Genomic DNA, 23,575 nt, shown 5'->3' with positions numbered 1-23,575 from the left:
TTTATAAGCCTCAGTTTCTTCTTCTCTGAAGGGAGGGACGGTAAGAATTCCTGCCTCCTGGGGTTGTGATGAGGATTAAATGAGATAACGTGTGTTCAGTGCCTGGCACAGAGAAGAGTTCAGTCAATGTTTGTTTCCCTCCTTCTGTGATGGTCTTTGATGCTGCTAAGTCGCATGTCTGTCCTTCGCCCTTCGGAGAAGCACAATGCGGTGTTGAGAGTATTCCGCAGGGCAGAAGTTTCCTGCAATTGCTCGGTCTGCCTCCCCCAGCTTAGAGGCCTTCTGGCTTGGAGATGGATCAACACCACGCCTCCCCATGGCCCAGGGGGCCTCTGTGGCGCTGGCAGCTTCAGAGGGGCCATCTGTCCCCCAGTGGGCCTGCCTGTGCCTGCTCTGTCCCTCTTGAGCTTTGGGTTGGGACCGTGACCACGAGTTCCACTCTGTTTGGTTTAATAAGGAATCTCACTTTCCCAAAATAGGCAACAAGTGGAGACACGGCCTCTGTCATGCTGCCCCGCTGGGCGCTGACTCACTTTCCCCGCAACCTCACTTTCTTTTCCAAAAACCGTGAACTGCCCTCTGCTGGACTCGCCCTGGTCTCACAGGAGGGCAGACCACTGTGGCAGATCCCTGGATGGCGCCCACCTCCAGCACCTGCTCTCCTCCTTGCCTCCATCCTGTGGGCTCCCCTGATGCCCTCCTCTGTCTTCTTCAGGTTTTCCTGTCAAGATGGGATTCTCACCCTTGAGCCTGGTCACTCACATCCTGGGCAGTCCCCCCTACTTCACCTACCACCTTGGTGGTTGTGGCTCCCATATTCCTGGCATGGACCTCTCTCCCTCTGGGCTCTGTGTCAGCAAGGCTCCCCCCACCGCCACAGCTCCATCTGGCTGCTCTCCAGCCCCTTCTTCCCAGGGGGCCCAAAGCTGGTTCCCTTCCCCTCCGTGGCATGCTGATTCGCTTGGGAATGACTCCTGACTTCACCTGCTGCTCTCACAGCCAAACCACCACTAAGTACTATTAAGCTCATCTCCTAAATCTGGCCTAGGTCTGTTTCTCTCCCCTCCATCCCTAAAGCATCTCTCTCACAGATCACCCCAAGATCTCCTAACTCCTCCCCAGCCTTCCAAAGCCCTACCAGGTGACAGATCTAGAACACGCACCTGCCTCTCCCCTGCTCAACACCCCTCAGTATCTCTCCACCGCCAACTTTCCAAACACCAAGGTGGAGGCATGAGGGTCCCCCGAGAACTTGTATAAACGTAGATTTCTCAGCCCTGCCCATGAAGATCAGACTGAATCCATCTGATGTGGCCCCTGGGAACCTGTGTTCTCTGCAAGCATCCCAGGGAATCTGATGCAAATCCAGGACTGAGAACCACCCCCCTTAGGGTGCCAAAGAACACCACAGAATCATCTGATTTGGCTCACACCAACCTCTTCATCTTATCTCTAACCGGTCCGTACTTTGTACTTGACCCTCCTGCCACACTGGGTAGTTTGGAGACCTTTCCCCACTCCTGCCCTGTCCTGCACGCTATACTCTGCTGGTTCTTTCTTCTGTCCTTCTGCATGCACCCCAGGAGGCAGTATAGTGAGAGTGAGACTCTGGGGCCTAAGTGCGTGGATCCCCAGCCCAGCTCTACTGCCTACTGGCCATGTGACCTTGGGCAACCGACTCCCTTTCTTACCTTCCATTTCCTCTTCTGAAAACTCGGGCAAAACCCTACTCCTCTTAAGAGTTAAGAATTAAATGAGATAACATACTGTCAACCCCTGGCTTGTGGTCAACACTCAATAAACTGTTGTTCTTATTATCAATGTGATGTCCTCTTTTTCACCCACACCTCTAAGTCCCTATCAGTGATCCTCACCAGAGCAGTATTGTCTCTGATTGACCCCACGTGTCCCCAGCATCCAGAACAACGTAGTCACGTGGGTACCCAGGAAATGACAGCTGAATGAATGAGGTCTATAGCACCATCACTTCCATGAGAAAAAGTATGCTCTATTAAAAGAAATATCTTTCCTTATGAAGGCTGAGTAAGGCTCAATTTTAAAAAGCATACCAGCTATAACATGTAAGATGCTAAAAAACAAACCCCAAAGTATCTTCCCAGTCTAAGCTGATGAACGGAGCTGATGTTCATTCACTGAGGCATTTGTCCAGTTGGTTCTATGATGGTTCAACAAAACTATGACCACAGGGTCCCCCAGATCCCTTTGGCTGCACCAGGGGAAGAGCTCCTGCTGCTCACGGTAGGCAAGGCACCCAGCCCAGCTGCTCTTACCCCTCTGCCGGGCAGCCGATTCTCCCCCTCGCCCCACACTCTTTGCCTGTGCTGGACTAAACCCCACACTAAGGACCACGTCTGGCCTCCCACCTCCTGGGCAGCCCCCAGACCCGCCTGTTTGGCTCCTCCCACAAAAGACCTCAGCACCTGCCATGCAGCCTCCTCATAGCAGCCTGAGCCCAGTGTGCGTAACCCTGCCTCTTGCTTTTGCTCATGCAAAACCTTCTCTCCTTGTCTTTTTTTTTTTTTTTTTTTAAGATTTTATTTATTTGACAGAGAGAGATCACAAGTAGGCAGAGAGGCAGGCAGAGAGAGAGAGAGGAGGAAGCAGGCTCCCTGCTAAGCAGAGAGCCTGATGCGGGGCTCGATCCCAGGACCCTGAGATCATGACCTGAGCCGAAGGCAGAGGCTTTAACCCACTGAGCTACCCCAGCACCCCCTTCTCTCCTTGTCTTATTCTTGATCTCTGCCCCGAGTACACAATCCCATTTCTTTTGTGAAGCCTTCCTTGATCACAGTGGCCCACAAGGAACTTCTCTCTTCCTATACTTACTGTCCTTATTACTCATTCAGCCTTGTATCCATTCAAACAATATTTACAGAACATCTACGTGCTAGGTATTGAGTATAGTGATGTCTAGGAAAGAAATGGGCCTATTTTTCTAGGAGCTTCTACTCGTATGGAACTGAGCCTGTTTATATGTTACTGTAATCAGTGCCTACGCAGCAGCTAGTATCCCTTCCTGCAAGTGGGCACCTTGAGAACAGAATCCACAGGCAGACTAGCTGGTGTTCCTGGAGACCAACCCAGTGCCTTGTTGATACCAAGGGTACAGCAAATACTGCTTGGTAACATGGTCCTCGGCATTGTCTGATGCTATGGGGACTCAAGGGAGAGCTAGTCTCTCAGGTTGAGTATGGCCACTACTACTCAGTCATCTCACAAGATTTAACTTGTTGCCTGCTGGCTGCCTGTCTGCCACCTGCAGGCCAAGGGCAGGCTCTCCCCTCCAGCTCAGCGCTTCCCCTCACCTGGAGTCACCCGCCCTATTCCACACAGTGACCAGAAGGCGCTTCTGTTCATCTTCCTCTTGGACAGGACTGCAAAGCAAACCAGATGGTCAGGGTGTTAGTAGGGCCGAGCTCCGGTCTGGACCTCCAGAGTCCATCACTGCTGCAAAGTTTAGAAATAACTAAAACAACCATAAGGAGCTGGTTAAAGAAACTCCCAACAGGGTGGGAGGTGAGTATTCACACACACAGAAGAGCTTACATCACCTTGTTCAGGACAAAAGGGAGCTTACCGCACACTGTTATAGAACAATCCCATTTTTGTAAACACCTGCACACACACACACATACACACCCACACAAATCAAAGACCCAAAAAGAAATAACCCGAGGCATGTAGGACTCAAACGGTTTTCTCTTTTCTTCTCTTTGCTGATCTATTTTTCTACAATAAACAAAATCAGTTTAAAAAAAAAAAAAAAGTGTACTTCATTTTCAGAAACAGAATACCAAACGGCCCTTCCTTCCCATTGGTCCCAGAGTTCAGGGAGGGGGAACAAATAATAACAATACTACTACTACTACTACTACTAAACAGCTGACCATGCATTACATGGTCTCATTCATAGGTCAGCTCTCCGAGGTCGGTACTCTCATCAGCCCGTTTTACAACTATGGAAGTTGAGGCCCGGGGAGGGTAGCAAGTTTTACAAAGCAGAGGGATTCCTCCACTTGGAAAATTTCTTCTACCCAAGGAAAAGCCTTGGCCCGAGGCACAGTGGGAAAATGCCTACTTGTCAGGGGCTGCCAGCCTCAGGCTGGGCACTTTGTTGTGAGAACCAGCCAAGTGGTACCTTATCACCGTGGACCCCGCAGCTGGGCCCGGAGCCAGCGACGCAAGGACGCGAGTGAATGGGAAAACACAGACATCCTTCAGAAGTCACTGTTTTTCTGCTCAGATCCACTTCTAGATTTGACAGACAGAGCTGTTTCCAGATAAACACTCCTTCCCTCTTCCCTCGAGGCCCCCAGACTCTTACAAGAAGAAGTGCTCGCGGAAGACCGGCTCTCTGCAGTCTGGGACGGTCCGTGTCTTCTGGCGACGAAGGCGGTTATTTTCAGGGATCAGAGAAATCTTGAATTGGAGAAAAGCAAGCATGAGAAGAGGGCTCATGGCCTCTGACACACCAAAGCCCAGCAGCTGACTCTGCCCATCTCCCAGGGGAAAGGCTTCCCGGGTGTCCTTCAAACCGGCCTCTGCGGAGGAGAACAGGGTGCTGTCCTCCGTCAGAGGCCAGGAGACAAACAGAAGCTACTGCCGAGGCACAAGAGTCAGAGGCGGGGACAGGGAGTGGGGAAAGGTCCCTGCGGTGGGTGACACCACCAAGGCAGCCACAGGCTTGGCCGTAGATGGAGTGTACTTCGGCCATCTCCGGTCTTCCTCTCAGCACTGGTCTCTCTCCTGAGTTCCCCGCAGCTGCTCAGTGCTCCCTTCCCCAGAGGCTCCGGGTCAGCCTCCACTAAGGCCCCAAATCCATGTTCTCGCCCTCGAGCTGCTCCTGCCCTGCTCCTGACCAAGTCCTCACCGACAGGGACCTCTGACCAGCCTGGGGACTTTGGGAGAGAAAAGAGGGGTATATCCCAGCTGCCACACTCTAGGAAGTGGCTGGCCTTCGGCTCTGGCTGGAAGTAGGCCCTCCGCCCTATAGGGCCTCTGTCTTCATGGCAAGGGCCCCACTCATTTGGATCTTTTAGGCCTCAGAGACACTCCCTCTCCTCCACCACCCATCTTGCTTCCGGTTTTGCCGGGGAGAGGAGTGAGAATACTGCTTTTCATGAGAGGGCTTGGGATTATCTGTGGATTTCTGTCACACACACATTCATGAGGATGACCGAGCTCACCCATAAGAGTCCAGCTCTTGGGGCACCTGGGTGGCTCAGTGGGTTGAGGCCTCTGCCTTCAGCTCAGGTCCTGGGATCAAGCCCCACATCAGGTTCTCTGCTCAGCAGCGAGCCTGCTTCCTCCTCTCTCTGCCTGCCTCTCTGCCTACTTGTGATCTCTAGCTGTCAAATAAATAAAATAAAATCTTAAAAAAAAAGAGTCCAGCTCTTGTAGGAAGCCATAGGGACCAAGCTAGACTAAGGGAAGGGCCTATCCTAGCTCAGCGCCTCATCACTGGACCTAATTAATCCCTAAGGACCAAAATAGGAGGTGGTCCCTGCCACCTCGAATGGCCCCAGGCCCACAGATGTGCTGAGACCCTGGGACACAGTCTAGTGACATGGCTCCCCACTACCCCTCACCCCACCCAAACACACCCCCCCAGCTCATCAAATACCTTCACGTAGGGATCACAGATGCCAGGGTCTCTGCTCATCAGGCCTTTTCCTTCTATAACTAAAGAAAGAATGAAAATGTTGGGGTAGGTGGCTAGGTGGGAAGGATTATCACCAGCCCCTAATGTGTGTGAGAGCCATTGGTTATTAACCCCCTCTGGTCCAGTCCATTCCCACCATCCCCCACATGCAGGCAGCACTCTCACTGAGACAATGCAGGATCCTTTTGATTCCTTGAATCTTACAGCTGAAAGAGAACCTCAAATTTATCAAGTTGAACCCCTCATTTAAAAGGAAAGATGAGACTATCAGGGGACCCAGAAATAGTGAGAAACCTGCCCAAAGTCACAGAGCAATCAGAGCGATGGGAATGCCAGAGCCGGGTTTGGATCCCTATCTCCTGACTCCCGGTCCAGTGCTCCCTCCTCCACACAAGACTAGAGAACTCATCCTGAGGCATCTGCTGCACTGGGGCTGCTGGACGGTATAGCACGGCAGGCAAAAGTCCAGGTCCAGAGATGGGCCCCGGGCCCTGGGTCTGCAGACCAGCACCAGTGCCAGTCCCACTGCTTACTAGATGGGAGAGCTTGAGCAAACGGCTTTGTCTCTCTGCAGCTGAATTCGCTGTTTTTCAGTGGGGGAGTGATCATAATGGGTTAGGGATCGCGACATCCACTCCACATGGTGGGTCTGCTGCGTAAAGGCAATAATGTGTCTAAAGTGCTTAGGAGAGGGCCTGGCAAGCAAGTATCTGCTCAAGGGACATTTGCTAGAGAAAAAAATAATAATAAATAAAGGCAAGGGACAGGTGGCGGGTGAGGCAAAGGCCTGATCCTGACATAAGCCCCGCCTGTTTGCCTGAGGTCTGCAGAAACAGGGCAGCATTTTTTTACTGTTCAGTGTGGATGGAGCCCGAGGGTTTGGCTTGGACGGGGCTCCCATAGTCTGAGGCATGAAGCCTGAGAAGCCAAAGAAGAGAGAGAACAGACTGGAAGGGATGAAGAGGCCCAAGACTGGGGTGAAGCCAAAGCAAACTGTGCAGGACAAATGAAGTGGTGGAGGCCAAGATGCATTTTGCAAAATCTGTTTGCACAGCTGGAGTCCGGCTCTGGCCCACAAAGAAACCCCCTCTGCTGGTCCTTGGGAACGTCACCCCCCCCCACCGGAGGCCAGGACCGGAGGACCCCAGGCGCCTGCTGGTCTATGCTGCCTGGTGTCCTAGCTACGGTTCCTGTGTGCATCCTTCCTCTCAAGGGCGTGGTCATAGGGAGGGGGGCAGGCTCCCGGCTTGAGGAAACCCTGGGTCTCCCTGCCCCACCCCCTCCTGACCCTATGCAGGTGCAGCAGACATGGCTGCTGTCCCACTGCACTCCTGGGACAACTCAGAGAGAACCCATGTAGTCAGGGCCGTGAGAAGGACACAGAGGAGGAAACAACATACTCAGGTAGGTCACGGGGGTGATTCCTGGAGGGGAAAAGGTGAAGTAAAATGAGCCTTCCTTCCTGAGTCTTAATGATGATGAAGGCAGGCATGTTTCTTGCAAAATCAGAGGGAAGGAGAGTTATTTTTCAAAAGGAATTCAAAAAGAGGGCATGCGACTCCAGGCACAAGAGACCTTGGGAGCAGAGGCTCAGAGGCATGGCAAGCATGATGCCCTCAAGGGGGCACAGGTAACTGGCCAGAAAAGGGGGTACAGGGAGATATTAACAGCAAGAGCCACGCAGGCTAGAGAGATAGGCAGGGCCTGCTGGGATAAACAGAAGAGTCCAGGCAACAAAGGCTGTGGCAGAAGTTCAGGAACTACGTGTGTACTGAGTGGAAGGACAAACAGATGATTAATGGACAGGTAAAGTGTAAAATCCTCTGGGTGGCACCTTCATCACCTGGATACTCACTGTGGAGCAGCAGAACCCGGTCCTGGGCGTCAATTGACAGCTTCAGCTGACCTAAGGAAACAACAGAAGCAACTTCACTTCGTCTCCTTGTTGGGTGAAAGACAGGGTAGCAGTGACAGGGCTGCTCTTTTGTTCATGTGAAGTGATTCAGAGACCTAAACACTCTCTGGGTTGGAAGAGAGCCCAGAAGCCACCTAGGGCAGCCTCTTCACAACATCAGGAGTCCTTTCTGCAATACCTCTCGCAGTGGTTCTCTCTTCTGGGCTTGCACCCCTCTGGTAATGGGGAGTTCACTACTTTACAGGGCAGCGCAGGTTAACGCGGCAGAACTCTCTCTGTTGGACAGCTACAAAAGTTGTTGTATCCACATCAAGACAAGCCCAGATTGGAGAGTTAAGGATCCTGGGCCTTGGTCAGAAGTCCATGGGAGCCAAGAGGTCAAGGGGGAGGACAGGGAAAGCCCACCATTGTGACAGACAGCTAGCTGTGTTCTGGAAAGGCAATAACAACACAAGGACAAGGAACAAATAATCGGAGGAAAAGCAAAAAAAAAAGAGATCAGGGCAGAGAGACCTGTCAAAGTCAATGCTACCAGCCTCCACCGTTGCACAGGATCCTGATCTCCCTTAAAAAAAGCTGGCATAGGGGTGCCTGGGTGGCTCAGTGGGTTAAGCCTCTGCCTTCAGCTCAGGTCATGATCTCAGGGTCCTGGCATTGACTTCCGCATCGGGTTCTCTGTTTGGCAGGGAGCCTACTTCCTCCTCTCTCTTTCTCTGTTTGCCTCTCTGCCTACTGTGATCTCTCTCTGTCAAATAAATAAATAAAATCTTAAAAAAAAATAAAGAAAAGAAAAGAAAAGCTGGCATAGAGCCATGCTACCTGTGGTCTGAGAACCTCCAGCATCAGAAGCATCTGGATGAAGGTAGAAATGCAGAATCATGGGCCCCCATCCCAGGCATGCTGAATCAGAATCTGCAATTTAACCAGCTCCCCGGGGAGGAAGTAAAAGTTGAGGAGCCCTGGACTAGAACATGCTGGAGGGCCTCTGAGTGTGTTTATAAGCTTGGAAAAGGCCTTCTGAGCAAGGCACAAATGCAGGGGCACCAAGGGAAAAGATAGACAACTCTAAGTCCATACAGTTTTTAAATGTCTACTACAATTAAAGATATCATAAACAAGGTTATGAGACAACACAATAGAAAAATAGACAAAGGTCATAAACTGCAAATTCAGAGAAGACAAAACAGCCAATAAATGTACGAGATGATGCTCGACCTCACAGAGATCTGGGACATGCAAATTGGCCACAAAATACCATTTTCTATTAATCTGCTTGGCAGATCATTTAAAGATCATGTTGGGGCCCCTGGCTGGTTCAGTGACTCTTGATCTCAGGGTTGGAAGTTTGAGCCCCACCTTGGGTGTAGTGATTACTTAAAAATAAAATCTTTAGGGGTGCCTGGGGGGCTCAGTCAGTGGGGTGTCCCACTCTTGATCTCAGCTCAGGTCTTGATCTCCAGGGCCATTGAGTTCAGGCCCTGTGTTGGGCTCCACACCACTTAAAAAATAATAATAAAATAAAGTATTTTTAAAAAGAGACGAATAATGTCAAATATTGTTTAAAAATGTAAGAAAACATGTACTCTCAAATCTTGTGGGAGGAAGCATAACAAAGGGAAATTTCTGGTAGCAGTATCTATCAGAATTCAATTGTGCGTGTCCTTCAACCCAGCAATTCTACTTCGACATAACTATCACAGACAAAAACCCACACGCCTGAGCTCAAGGCTGGAGCTCCAGCACTGTTTAAAACAAGAACAAATTGGAAACACCTGAAAAGTCCGTTAATATGAAAATGGTTAAATGAGCCATCATTAGCTGTGCTTGGAATGGTAGGTGTTATTACAAATCATCATCATCATCATCATCATCATCATCATCATCATCATCATAGGGACACCTGTGTGGCTCAGTTGGTTAAGCGACTGCCTTTGGCTCAGGTCATGATCCTGGAGTTCCCCGATCAAGTACCAAATCGTGCTCTCTGCTTGGCAGGGAGTCTGCTTCTCCCTCTGACTCTCCCCCTTCTAATGCTCTTTCTCTCTCAAATAAATAAATAAATAAATAAAATCTTTTTTTAAAAATATTTTATTTATTTATTTGACAGAGAGATCACAAGGAGGCAGAGAGGCAGGCAAAGAGAGAGAGGAGGAAGCAGGCTCCTGGCTGAACAGAGAGCCCGATGTGGGGCTCGATCCCAGGACTCTGAGACCATGACCCGAGCTGAAGGCAGAGGCTTTAACCCACTGAGCCACCCAGGTGCCCCGTATTTTTTTTTTAAATGGGGGAATTCTGCATGTCCTGGCAGAGGGAACGCTGTGTTAAGTTTTTAAGAGAAACAAGAAAATTGCAGAACAATACAGATGACATATATTTCTATGTGTGTGTGTGTGTGTGTGGTAAAAGGGTACCAAATGAAAAACAGAGATCATGTCTAGAACTGGAGGAAGGGAAGTCAAGAGGAATTTAATTCTATCTAACTTGTTGTTTCAACAATACAAATTATAAGAACTATAGCATTTCTATAATTAAAAAATAAGAAGAGGAGGCATGCCTGGGGGTCTCAGTCAGCTAAGCATCCAACTCTAGATTTTGGCTCAGGTCACGATTATGTTGCATGAGATGGAGCCCTGAGTCTGGCTCCATGCTCAGTGGGAAGTCTGCTGGAGATTCTCTCTCTCTCTCCTTCTGCCCCTCCCTCTGCTCTCACTTTATTTATTGATAAATAAAATATTTTAAAAATACAAATTAAATTAAAAATATGAAGAGGAAATGAAAAAAGAAGGGAAGAGGGGAGAAAAAGGAGGAAGAGTGGGAGGGAGGGGTCCTTCATAACAGAAGGACCAGGGCTGGAAAGCAGGTGAAGAACAAAGAGTTGGTTTTTCCCCCTGGTTTTTCTAATTTTTTCAAAGACAACATAAAAACAAAACAAAACATCAAGCCATCCTCACAGATGCCCAGTGGCCCTTCAGCAAGGACAGAAGAGAGAAGGATCATACTCCTCTTCCTCAATGACATGCTCAAAATTTTTCCTCACTCCAGTGGACGCTTTCTGGGACCTTAAGAAACCACTGAACTCAATCCACCTGGTGGACAAATACTGGGGAGACAAGGAGGATAGGGCAGGGCCTCCCAGCCTGCAGCAACCACACACAGCAAGCAGAAAGCCCTTGCATCCATGACAACCCTGTCTTATAGTCATCTGCCTCTGCTTGATTACCTCTACTGATGGGGAGCTCACTTTCTGTAATGGGAGCCCTTTCTCTTTTGCAATAACTCTGATTTTTCAATACTCCATCTTATATTGAACCAGAAGTGGCCTCTCGATAGCTTTTATTGGCCAGACATGGTTCTGCTGTCAGTCTCTGGGCTCTCTTCTTCCACCACTCCTCATGGCACAGTGAGACATCCCTTCATCATCCCAACTATTTATCTCTGGACATGCCCCATGAAATTGGGACTGTGGCTGGGGCTTGTGCATTGCTGCTGGCTGGAGGAAGGCCAGGCAGGGGTCAGAGAACAGAAAGGAGGGAAATTCTGAGCAGCTCACCAACCCCTGGAACCTGGAAACCACTTGCTCTTCACATTTTGGGGGAGTTTAAACTGCAAATTCAGGCAACCCAGACTCCAGCAAACCCGTGTCCAGCTCTTCATCCTGCTGTTCTGCTGCCCAGAACACAGATCTCAGAACCCTGGAGTCCTGTTCCAGTTCCAGCCCTGACTACTGTCCTCGCTCTCAGAGCCACCTTGTTCCTCAGCTGCCAGGTGGAGCTAATAACAGGGGCTACTGCACTCGCCAAGTTGTGTTTAGATCAGATAATGCTGGAGGGTGAGGAGGTCCTTGCATAAAGGGCGCCAAGAGAATCCGTGGCATTATAAACTCAAGAGCTGAACAATTACCACTTTGGGGCCCTCTAGACCTGAAAAATCTACCAAAAATGTGCCGGACACAGTGTGGGGTAGGAGAAAGTTTTGAAACAGACAAAAATGGCCAGCAGTCATCCCATCTCATGAACCCAAAGCCGACTGTGTTTAATGCCAAACATCTTTTCTGAAACTATTACCAGTGCAAAGGCAGCTTTGGCCCAAACATATCTGGCTTTCCATAGCTGTAGGAGCCAGTGAGCTGCACGACACCATCATCTACCCAATGGACTGTTCACAGAAATCAGGATGGACAGGGCAATACAAGTCAAAACCACAGTGAGATACCACCTCACACCAGTCAGAATGGCTCAAATCAACAAGTTGGGAAATAACAGATGTTGGTGAGAATGCGGAGAAAAGGGAACCCTCCCACACCACTGGAGGGAATGCAAGCTGGTGCAGCCACTCTGGGAAACAGCATGGAGGTTCCTCAAAAAGTTGAAAATAGGGCTACCCTACGACCCAGCAATCACACTACTGGGTATTTACTCCAAAGATACAAATGTAGTGATCTGAAGGGGCACATGCACCCCAAAGTTTATAGCAGCAATGTCCCCAATAGCCAAACATGGAAAGAGCCCAGATGTCTATCAACAGATGAATGGATAAAGAAGATGTGGTATGTATATATACATATGTATATACATACATACATACATACCATGGAATATACCATGGAATATTACTCAGCCATCAAGAAAGAAATAAAATCTTGCGGTTTGTAACAATGTGGATGGAACTAGAGGGTATTACGCTAAACAAAATAAGTCAATCAGAGAAAGACAATTATCATATGATCTCACTGATATGTGGAATTTAAGAAACAAAACAGAGGATCATAGGGAAAAAAATAAGACAAGACCAGAGAGGGAGACAAACCATAAGAGACTCTTGGTCATAGGAAACAAACAGGGTTGCTGGAAGGGAGAGAGGTGGAGGGATGGGTTACCTGGGTGATGGACATAAGGAGGGCACGTGATATAATGAGCACTAGGTTATATAAAACCAATGAATCACAGACCTGAACCTCTGAAACCAATAATACATTAGATATTAATTAAAAAAAAAAAAAAGAAATCAGGACGGAGACATCACCCAGCACAAATGGTCACTAGTTCCACTTGACAAATTAGCCAGGCAGGACCTGCACAGGGCCGAGTCAGAAAGGACAGATCTGAATGCCCGGGTGTCCAATGGCAAGGAACTGGCAGCCCAGTGACCACCAGGGCAGGAGCATGAGCAAGGCTCAAAAGTGGAGCTGGAGCACAGGACGGGCCTGGAGCAAAGACTGACTCGGAAATCAGAGGAGTCTGCCTAGCTCCCCTTGCAGGCCTTGCCATGCAGGCCCTCTGGGGGAGAGCCAGAGAAACCAAGCCCGGTAGACCAGATTCAGCGCCCCCCTCAAGGGACACACGCTCCCCCAGCCCATATGCGGGCTCAAAGACAAGGGCAAACACAAGTGTCCCCACCCCCCCACCCCCCTTGACCACGCTTGTCCCTTCTGCCTCCCCTCTTAGCCCATCCCATCCAATGAATGCATCTCCAGGGCCCTGGGGTCATCTTGTCCCACCTCCTCAATTGGAAGGCAGAACAGTCATGCTCAGATATGGAAGGTGACTTGACCTGGGCCCAGAGTGACATGGGTAAGACAGACCAGAATGAGAGACCAGAATGCTGGCCTCAACTCCAGAACTCTGGCCTATAACTCTGAGCTGGTCTTTCAGAGCCATTAATATACACCACTGCATTTGCCAATGCCACCCTGGGCTTCAGGAGCCCAGAAAGCCATCAGGCACAGGACCATGGCCACAGCTTTGCTTCGGAAGCCAGGAGGAAACCAAAAAGAGGGCAGGTTCGATGAAATGTCCCCAAGACACCATTGGCACAGGACCTAGGGGGATTCAGACTCCCTGGGACCTGCAGAAAAAAAGGGCATGGAAGCTGGCTAAAGAAATTCAATCTGGCAGACCTTACTCTGTGGAGGGCCACGGGAAGATGAACTCAGACTCTCAGGACACAGCCAGGGAGAGACACACTCAGAACACGAAGCAAGAAGACGGGGGCTGCCCACCACAGCTGGCCTCAGGGGTCAGCAGAAGTGTGTCCTAGAGGGAGCTCATGGCACCCTGGGGTGTGCAGGAGATACATCTCTGAGGGACTTGCCTGGCTGGCAGGAAGGAGTAGTCATCCCAAAACCCAGTTCACCTCAAAAGCAATTCCCCACTTAGGAGCTGTCATGTGTTGCAAGCCACAGGAAGGGGAGGATGTCAGGGCAAACATACAAAGGAAGCTGGATCTCTGCAGAGCCTGGCTGGCCACCAGCACTCACAGATTTCCCCTGCACTTGTGGGGACGAGTCTGTACCTCAAAGCTGTGTGTGCAGGAGAGAGGGAGGGAGACAACCAGCTGCTGGGCACCCCTCTCTCTGGGATCCTGGACCACCTGACCGACAGGGGAGCCTGACCGAGGCTCCAAGAGGGGTACACCTGTTTCCCAATTTTGCTTTCTCCCCCTGCAGGCTGCAGGGGTCTTTCTGTTCTTTTGAAGAGGGAGAATCTTGAGTTCCCTTTGGACAAACAGCCTGGCTTATGTTGGTGCCTGCTGGCGGGAGGAGGCCTGCAGAGCCCAGGCTGGGTAGGTGGGGGGCTGAGTGGTGAGGTGGAGATGATGGCGGGTCAGTGTGACTCTTCTCTTCTGATTCTCCACTTCCTTTGCAACCTGATATTAATGGGGCCTCCCAAGCTGCTTTTCCTTCCAGGAATAGGTTGCTCTCGCCAGCATACATCGGCTAAACTCTTGGCAGCAGAGACCCTGAGTAAAATCCAGCCAGCAAAGCCATTCCCCAATCCCTGACTCACAGGAATGGGGAGATACCAAATCTTTGGGTTTTTTTAAGCCAACAGGTATTGGGATACTTTGCTTTACTTAATATACCCCCATATTGCCTCTACAGCCAGGGGACATAAACCTGATCTCAGTTCTGGGACAATTTTTTAATTTTTAAAATTGTTAAGAAAATATGGTTCTAAGATAAATATGACTAAGGGAACAAAAGGCCCTCCATTTGTGAGGTCCCTGATTGTTCTCCCTAAAGAATTTTGATCGATTCAAACCATACTCGTTACCAATTCAACTATAAAATCTGGAATTGTCCCACATTAACTCACCAACAGCCCAGCACGTTCATGAAAATGCTTCACTCGCAGAGCAAATGGTTTTCTTTTACACATATTCATGTGTCCCGTACCACAATATATAGAAAATTCACATTCTTCTTCCTTTCACAATCTCCCTTTAGATTTTATTATAGTAATTTTAGTTCCAAAATTGTCGGTTTCACACTTTATATTTTATATTTTATAAATGACTCGCCACCCTTACCTATGTCGTATTATTACAGACTTTTTCTCCATAGTTACATATCTTATAATGATGAGCCCCTATGACATCCTTACCGATGGCTTGAAGCCACACCACGAAGTCAGTGATTTATTTTCATCATGTCTTACAGTGTGTTATTTTTTTCACTACCAAAGTTTTCCAGCAGAACAAGTCTAATACGGAAAACACAAGGCTGGAAGCAAGAAGGAACCATGAGCAAAGCACGGGTTTTGGAGTCAGTAAGACCTGGCTTGGATCCTGGGTCCACCACCGATGGTGCTGAATCACTGCTCCTCTGTCTCTTCGTCTGTGCAATGGAAAGAAGAAGAATCATACCATTTGCGGGGGAGGGGGCTCTTGTAAAACTGAGCTCTAATGTACTTGGAGAGCCTGGCAAATAGTAGGCACTCCCACTGATAGGACAAAAAGAGGGATGGAGGGAAGTAAAAGGGAAGAAAGGATGGAAGGGTGGAAGGAAAGGAGAGGAGATGAAAAAAGTAAAAAACGACTCAGAAAAATTAGAAAACATGCATAGGGGACTTTCTATTTCTGAGATGACAGACCCATTGAGGAAATCCAGAAGAGCTGGGCAAAATATTTAAAAGCAGCTTCGTGGGGATGCCTGGGTGGTCCAGTCGGTTAAGCGTCGGCCTTTATCTCAGGTCATGATTCCAGGGTCTTGGGATCGAGTCCTGAACTGGGCTCCTTGCTCAGCGGGGAGCCTGCTTCCCCCTCTGCCTGCTGCTCCCCCTGCTTGTGCTCTCTCTCTCTCTCTGACAAATAAATAAATAAAATTAAAAAGTTAAAAAAATAATGTTTAAAAGCAGCTTCTTGGAGATACAACAAGACAGAGAGGCGCTACAGAGCAGGATCTCGGGAGAAGGAGGTTCATGGAATGAAGTTTAATGTTTTCCTGGGCTAATTCTCTCCTTGGGGTGTTTTCAAATTCCAGAGAGATGACGGAGAAGCTGAGAGGCTGAGCAGAGTTTCCCTCTGCCTCACAGAGCAAGAGGAACAGGAGTTGGAGACCAGGGCCTGTCAAGAGTGGGGTCCTTCTGAGTCCCGACCTTTTGGATCGGAACCCCCAAGGGTTGTTCCTCAGGAATATGTGAGCCGCAATGAAATGCAGTTCCTCAAGGGCCTGCAGCTCAACCTCAAATAATCCCAATCCCTAACGTTAGGATTATTCCAGAACACTAGTGACTTCAGGCACCTAACAGAAGCAAATATCTTTTTTTAAATAAATTTTGAAGATTTTACTTATCTATCTGACAGAGAAAGAGAGAGAGAGAGAGAGAGCATAAGCAGGCAGAGAAACAGGCAGAAGGAGAGGGAGAAGCAGGCTCCCCGCTGAGCAAGGAGCTGGATTCGGGGTTCAATCCCAGGACCCTGGGATCATGACCCAAGCATGACAGACACTCAACCAACAGAGCCACCCAGGCTCCTGAAGCAAGTATCTTTTTGAAGGAAGATATCATCCTAGGTCTGCACCAACAAACAGAACAACAACTCTGTTCATGGCATTTGTAAGGGACACAGTACACCCAGAACATAAAGAAACAGAAAGATTGACAGAAATAAGATGGAAAAAGATTCATTGTTAATCAAAAGAAGGCTGGGTGGCTATGTTAACGTCAGGAAAACTTTCTCTCCGCTAGAAATTAAGAGAAGGCTTCATAATAGTAAAAGTTTCAATTCACTACTAAGATAACAGTTGTAAATTTGTATGCTCTAGCACTTCAAAATATATAAAAGAAACACAACTCTAATGACAAAAAGACACATGTACAACCACAGGAGGAAATTTAACACAACTGTCTTGGTAACTGATAGCACAGATGGGGGAGGGCAGAATCAGCAAGGATGTAGAACATTTGGACAACATAATTAGCAAACTTGACCAAAATCTGACACATAAAAAGAACACTACACCCAACCACTGCAGAACTTTTCAAGGACACACAGAACATTTATAAAAAACTGACCGTATCTTGGGCCATCAAAGGAGGGAAAGGAGGGGGCCCCTGGGTGGCTCAGTGGCTTAATCCTTTGCCTTCAGCTCAGGTCATGATCTCAGGGTCCTGGGATCGAACCCCACATTGGGCTCTCTGCTCAGCAGGGAGCCTGCTTCCCCTTCTCTCTCTGCCTGCCTCTCTGCCTACTTGTGATCTCTCTCTCTCTGTCAAATAAATAAAAATAAAATCTTTAAGGAAAAAAAAAAAAAGAGGGGAAGGATGCATAGTATATCCACTGACCAAAATATAAAACAAAGAATAAACATATTACCAGGAAATCCCCACTGTTGGGGAATTAAGAAACACACTTCCAAATCTTTTAAATACTTGAGAAAGTAGGACTATGAAAATTAGAAACTATCTCGAACTAAATGATAAAGAAAAAATCTGCATGTTGAACACGAGGTCTCTGGATATTGGCCATCTTGACTGCCCACCCCCTACCCCGTGAAAGTCACACAGATATTTGCTTTGTGATGAGGCACTCAGCTGCACGTCATTTGGGGGGACACTTTTCTGTCGGTGAGTTACATTTCAAAATAAAAAGGTTTTTTAAAAAATGGAACAGAATTGGAAAAGAGAACAAAAGGACTCTCGATAGGCCAGAAACAGAATTTCTGAATGCTCCCAAGCAAACAGATCCCCAGATGACAGGAAAGCCAATGAATGCTGAGGACCCCCAACCAGCAAGTCATGAGCCCCTGAGAAGTCGTTGGAGGGGCTTCCTGGCTAAGTCCAGGGCCTGGCCCAGGCTCTGAGCAGCACAGCCAGCCAGGGGCAGCTGGCGGGGCTGGTCACAGCCTCCAGTTCAGGGCCTCGCTCACCACTCTCCAACATGCCAAGCAGCAGGCTGGCATCTGCTCTATAGAAAACACACTTGTCATCTCTGGAGGAGCTAGGTTCTAGGCCCGGTTTACATTCTCCCCTTTTCTGCAGCCAGAACACCTCCTTAGAAGGCAGCATGTGGCCAACTAATAATGTTACTTGAACGTGTCTCTTACTGGGGGACAAGGTGGTAGATATATACTTGCGCATGCGTGTATAGACACACACACGCACACACACACACACACAATACATAAACCTCAACAATACTCTCCCTGGAAGGAAAACAATTTTGTCTCTTTAGAATTCCAAAAATCCTGGAAATTTAGCTCCCTTTAAATGTTTGTGCTCGGGGTAAACCACCAGCTAGGCAGGACTTTCATCTGGTTCTACCAGGGCAAAGCCCACTCCTGAAGGCAGGGGCTACCTGCCATGCTAGGGAAAGGCCAGAGAATCAGAGTAAACTCAGCAAAGACCTTCATGTTAAGGGAGTTCACACTGGCTACCGAAGCTGCCTAAATTCATAGCTTCCAAACCAGGCTAATCACCAAAATACTTCTGTGGCTTCTTATAATTATAGATTCTCAGGCTCCAGGCTAGACTTATCAAGATCCTAGGAATCTATGGTAGGGTTTTTTTTTTTTTAATTAATTAATTAATTTACTTTGAGGGAAAGAGAGAAAAAGAGAGGAAGGGGTAGAGGGAGAGGGAGTTTTTTTTGTTTTTTTTTTTTTAAGATTTTATTTATTTGAGAGAGAGGGAGAGCATGAGAGGAGAGAGGTCAGAGGGAAAAGCAGACCCCCTGCCAAGCAGGGAACCTGATGTGGGACCCAATCCTGGGACTCCAGGATCATGACCTGAGTGGAAGGCTGTTGCTTAACCAACTGAGCTACCCAGGCGTCCGGGGAGAGGGAGTCTTAAGCAGACTCCATACTGAGCAAAGAGCCCCATACAGGGCTCGATCTCCCAATTCTGAGATCACAACCTAAGCCAAAACCAAGAGTCGGATGTCTAACTGACGACTCCAGGTACCCTAAGAATCTGTGTTTTCAATGGACTTGCAGGTGCTTCTGCCAAGTGACCAAGTCTGGTAACCACTGATACCAATCTTCATTCATGAACAGACAAGCAAAGACGACTCCATGTATGAAAAAAATCAGCATCCTCAAAGAGGGGCAGTGTTTGTCAAGGAAATAGGATTTAAGCAGGAAAACAGGGCAGAACTTTCCAGTGTCCATCTGTGTCCTCCCTCAGAGAAATCTGAAAGGAGACTGTAAGAGCAGGAGGCTCCCCACCCCACCAGGTTCCTCCCTGTCCGCTGCACACCCAGGTCACAGTCACTGGTTCAAGAAACAACCTTCCCAGATAACCATCCGACCCACCCCTGAGGCCACCGTGGGGCCAAGGATCCAGTCCCTGCTGGTCTGGACACTCCTGACTTCCCAGATCTGGCAGGATGATTAATTCAATAAAGAACATGGAGTGATGTTAGGAAACAGTCACACTATACCAGTAAGAAAAAGTAATGAGTTCTAAAACTGTACAAATAATATGATCTTGATACTTTTCAAATCATTAACGCACTCCTACATACACACACACACACTCACACACACACACATAAGTAAGTGTGGAAGGATATAAACTGTTAACTGACAACTATCTTTTCTAGGAGTCAGAGAACAGGTGATTTTTTGCTTTCTTCTTTTCACTAAGTTTTCAACAATGAAGCCATCTTACAGTGATAATAAGGAGGAAAAAACAATGAGCTATATTTTTAGCTTTTTTCAAATAAGATTTTATTTATTCATTTGAGAGAGTGAGCAAGTTAGCATGCAAGAGAGCATAAGCAGAAGAGGGAAAGGAGAAGCAGACTGCCTGGTGAGCAGGGAGCCAGAAGTGGGGCTGAATACCAGGACCTCAGGACCATCACCTGAGCCGAAGGCAGACGCTTCACCAACTGAGCCACCCAGGCACCCCGATATCTTTACTTTTAAATCAGGACACAGCTAAGGTAATAGAACCTCAAAGCTTTTAAACACTCTTTCCTGATGACCCCAGCTCCACCCCAGAAACCTCCTTTGTCTGGTAGGCTCCCACATCCCAGTGGGATTAACAGGAACTGCCTGCAAGGGTCGGGGAGATTAAAGGACATAAAAAACTTGACACAAGGCACAGCACATGGTAAATGCTCAACAAACGGCGGTGGCTTCATTCCTCCCACTGTGGCGCTCCACCTGCTAGACCAGTGACTTCCAGGATGCCACACCACAGGCCACTGCTGGGGGCAAAGCCACTGCTTTTCTACCACTCCCTCTGCTCCTAGAGAACGGAGCGGAACCAAGTGTGCTGATAGAGGTAAGCTTGAGAACAGAAGAGCCAGAACCCCAGGGAGGGCCTAACTTCTGGGCTGTTCTGTCAGTGAAATCTGGGCAAAGTCCTGTGTGTTGCAGTAACGACCCCAACTTTTATAAAGAAAATGTATCCAAATTTAAGAAAAAAACAACAAAAAAGCAGTGCTGGACAAATCCTCTCAGAAGGCTTGAGCTCAGGTACCAAGTCTGGCCCTGGCTCCCCAGGATCTGGATCTCCGGTCTCCACAGAGGAACTATTACCCACTCTCCATAGGGAGTGCCAGAACCAGGGAGGACACACACAGCCGTGAAGGCGGTGGCGATCTCTGACAGGGCTTTCAGCCTTATCATGGCTTCTTGGGAGGCTGGACTTGCCCAGACCGTTGGGGCAGCTGCTGCCCAGCTGCTATTTGGGGGAACCGAGGCGAGCTAGCAAGGGTTTTGGGAGCGGTGGCCTACTGACCATTTCTTTCTACCTCAAGCCCTCCAGGGCAGGCCTGTGACCCTCCTGAGAGGCTGGTCACTCCTGGAGAAGAGAATTCTCCTATATCTGCTGCGGGTCAGTGACCCACCGTGCAGTTGCCAAGGTGTGCCCCACACCTGTCCTAAGGGAAAGAGGATGGAGGAAATCTCCAGATGTAGTAACAAGACGGTGATTCAACCATGAGCTGCTGGCTAATGGGAAACTCCAGTGGGGCAAACCGGGTCTCTGAAAGACGGATGGAGCTGTGATGATTCCGGCCCAGTGAGGCAGGAGCGGCTGCACTTGGCACCACTGTGCAGGCAGCAGGTGGTGGCCGGTGGCTTGCTCAGCCTGCCCCCCACCCCCACCCCCGCACGCCTAGAGGAAGGGGCCAGAGGAAGCAACCACTGCTTCTAGCCCCACACATCACGAGGGTGGGGGGTGGTGAGGGGGCTTTCCAGGCGCTGGGAGTAGGGTGAAGCAGCGCTGGCAGCCAGCGGTCGTGGGCACTTACCAAAGGTGGTGAGGTAGAAGGACAAGTCTGGGTGGGCACGCCGGCTCCCGAGGGACACACGGTGCAGGGAGCGCTCCATGGCCGCCCGCCGCAGCCGGCCAGGACCGCCTGCAACCCGAGGCGTCTGTGTTGCTCCCCTGTAACCGAGGCAGCAGGTTCACCCGCCCCCGCCCCGCGCCGGTGTCCCGGAGGCGGGAGCGGGAGGCCGACTGCAGCGAGCGTTTGAATGAATGAGCCGGCGCGCCGGGCCCTGATTGGCCCGCGCTGGTTTGAATGAGGAGGTTTCCACCTGACCGATCCGACGCCGGCCGGGAGGAGGAGGCAGGAGGCGGCAGTGCCCCAACCGCAAGGGCATGGGCCTCAGCTGCAGCCGGGGTGGCCCCTCCTCCGAGCTCCCTACCGTAAGTCTCCCGTCTCCCGGAGGAGCCAGAAGTAACCGGGCAGCCACACCAGGGCTCCCGGCTCCAGGCCGGAAGTCCCAGCCCCAGGTGAGGCCCTCAGCTCCTGGCGTGTCCACGCAGGTGGGCTGGCCTGCTCGCCCAGCTCCCCCAGGCCAGCAATTAGCCAGGTTTGTAACACGCTTTGAAGCTCAGACCTGTAATCACCAGACTCAAGCAACCGCAAAGGAGCATCTTCCTGGCCTGGCACAGTAGGGTTTGGAAAACTGTTCTCCGTGCTTGGGCTGGCTGCCCCCACCAGGCTGCAGCCCCTTCCCAAACTCTGCTTTCCCAAACTCTGCCTCCTCTTGGATGGGAGCAGCCTGGCACAGGTCCAGGCCAAAGCAGCTTGCTCCAGCCAACCTCACAGGCCCCCATCTGCAGCCTGGCCCTGTGGAACAGGGCAGCGTCGGAGGGGACAGAAAGCATGGGATGCAGGGAGGCTAAGTGCTTTCAGTCTCCAGAGCAGGTGCCAGGAGGCAGAGCTGGAAGGAAGGTCAGTCCCTACATGTCTCTGTCAGCAAACATTCGTGGGACACCTCCTGGGAACAATTTCACACCAAGACATCTGCTCTGCAAATCTCTGACTGTTGCCGCTGTGGGAGGGAAAGCTGCTGGTCTTATGTAAATCTAAAAATGGGAGGTGTTGGAAGTTGCCAGATGGATATCTGGCCCAGGGATCCACTCCAGACAAGGTTGGAGGATGCAAGAGAGAAAGTGGGGAGAAAAGTTATATGTATTGCGTACCAGGAGCCAGGGGCTGAGCTGGGCAGTTTACACATATCATCTCATCTTCACAGTGATCCTAGGAAGTATCAACCCCAGTATACCAGAGATAAATCTGAACCTCAGGCAGAGAGGGTAGGTGACTTGTCCACAGTTGGTAGAACTTAAATTTGAACCCAGGCCTGTCTGCCCCAAAGGCCATCCTCCATCGTTCTTTGGCCTCCATCCTGCCTCATGGCCAACAGCAAGTACAGGTTGCAGACTTGCCTCCTCGAGTCAGGAAAGGAAACTTGAAGCCACAGGGCCAGCTGGCTACCAGCAGGGAGCAGAAGCTAGAGAAGGAGCCCCCAGATCAGCAAACTGGTAATCAAGTGCAAAGGAGCCACATAAAGGCCAGTGGACTGTTTGAAAGCTGGCACATTGTAAAGCCCTGTTCTGCCCTTTTCCCAACCCCCATTCCATGAGCACAGCCCATAGCAGGGGCAAGCCTACTCCCCTGGCCCTAACCAATGACAGTGGACATACCTGCATGCTTGACTTGAACGTGCCTGATTCTCCTCCTGGCTGGGGGAATCCGCATCCAGGCATCCTTTCTGAGCAGGGAGGTATGCTGGCCCTGCCGCTCCATCCAGCCAAGGATAAAGGCAACCCCAGGCTCAAGCCACAGGATGCAGAAAGGACACTGAGGCTGGAGTTGTTCTAGAGCTGCAGGAACAAGATAGGAACATGAGTTAGGCATGACCCGAGGATGCCCCCTGAGAGGGGTGTTTATTCCCAGTAAGAGTTAGAAAGCATGGCATTCTGGAGCCAAGGCAAAGTAAGATCCACAGGGAAAGGGAGAGCGATATGCCCAAGATGGCAGTGGTCCCTTTCCAGCTATGCCACGGACCACTGTGGAGCCTATCCTGGGGAGCACAATCTGGGCTCAGGAAGCTGTGAGCAAAGTACAGACACACCTTCAGGTGCGTGGGACCTCGAAGGGCAGGATGGAGCTGTACTATCTGAATGTGGCCTGAGGGGGGAAAGACTGAAGCCCACACTAGCATCTCACCCCCACTCAGGATAAAGGCCCACTCAGCAGCTAACCCATTCAAGTTGGAAGAACCCAGTGCCATTCTGATCCTGAGCTGACCCCTCTAGAGGCACCATCTCTACCACCTTCACCATCAACATTAAGGGCCCTTTTACTTAGTAGAACACTAGACACTTCCTTCTCTTAAAGAGGGAGGTCATTCTTGGGGCACCTGGGTGGCTCAGTCAGTTAAGCAGCGGCCTTCAACTCAGGTCATGATCCAGGGGTCCTGGGATTGAGCCCCTGCATCAGGCTCCCTGTTC

At 49.8% G+C, this 23,575-nt stretch overlaps 1 protein-coding gene across 5 annotated transcripts in view; it reads right to left on the bottom strand.

Moving 5' to 3' along the window:
• RGS3 (regulator of G protein signaling 3) overlaps positions 1-21,298 on the bottom strand; it is a 117,059-nt gene extending 95,761 nt beyond the window's left edge. The window contains exons 1-5 of one of the 5 annotated variants that reach the window (XM_004747855.3): positions 21,078-21,298; positions 7,539-7,589; positions 5,645-5,703; positions 4,346-4,440; positions 3,327-3,395 (exon numbers count right to left, since the gene is read on the bottom strand). In XM_004747855.3, the coding sequence (XP_004747912.1) occupies positions 3,327-3,395; positions 4,346-4,440; positions 5,645-5,703; positions 7,539-7,589; positions 21,078-21,156 (353 nt within the window). In that variant the 5' untranslated portion in view covers positions 21,157-21,298. Of the gene's footprint in view, positions 1-3,326; positions 3,396-4,345; positions 4,441-5,644; positions 5,704-7,538; positions 7,590-15,152; positions 15,256-21,077 lie in introns of those variants that run through there. The other 4 variants (XM_045081744.1, XM_004747852.3, XM_045081742.1 and 1 more) reach the window with 4 other exon arrangements.
• Positions 21,299-23,575: the final 2,277 nt, after the last annotated feature.

Source organism: Mustela putorius, unplaced genomic scaffold (assembly GCF_011764305.1).
Source record: "Mustela putorius furo isolate JIRA1106 unplaced genomic scaffold, ASM1176430v1.1 tig00000580_pilon_pilon_pilon, whole genome shotgun sequence".
Taxonomy (NCBI): domain Eukaryota; kingdom Metazoa; phylum Chordata; class Mammalia; order Carnivora; family Mustelidae; genus Mustela; species Mustela putorius.
The sequence above is the reverse complement of the archived record's forward strand: the minus strand, read 5'-3'. Positions and strand labels throughout refer to the sequence as shown.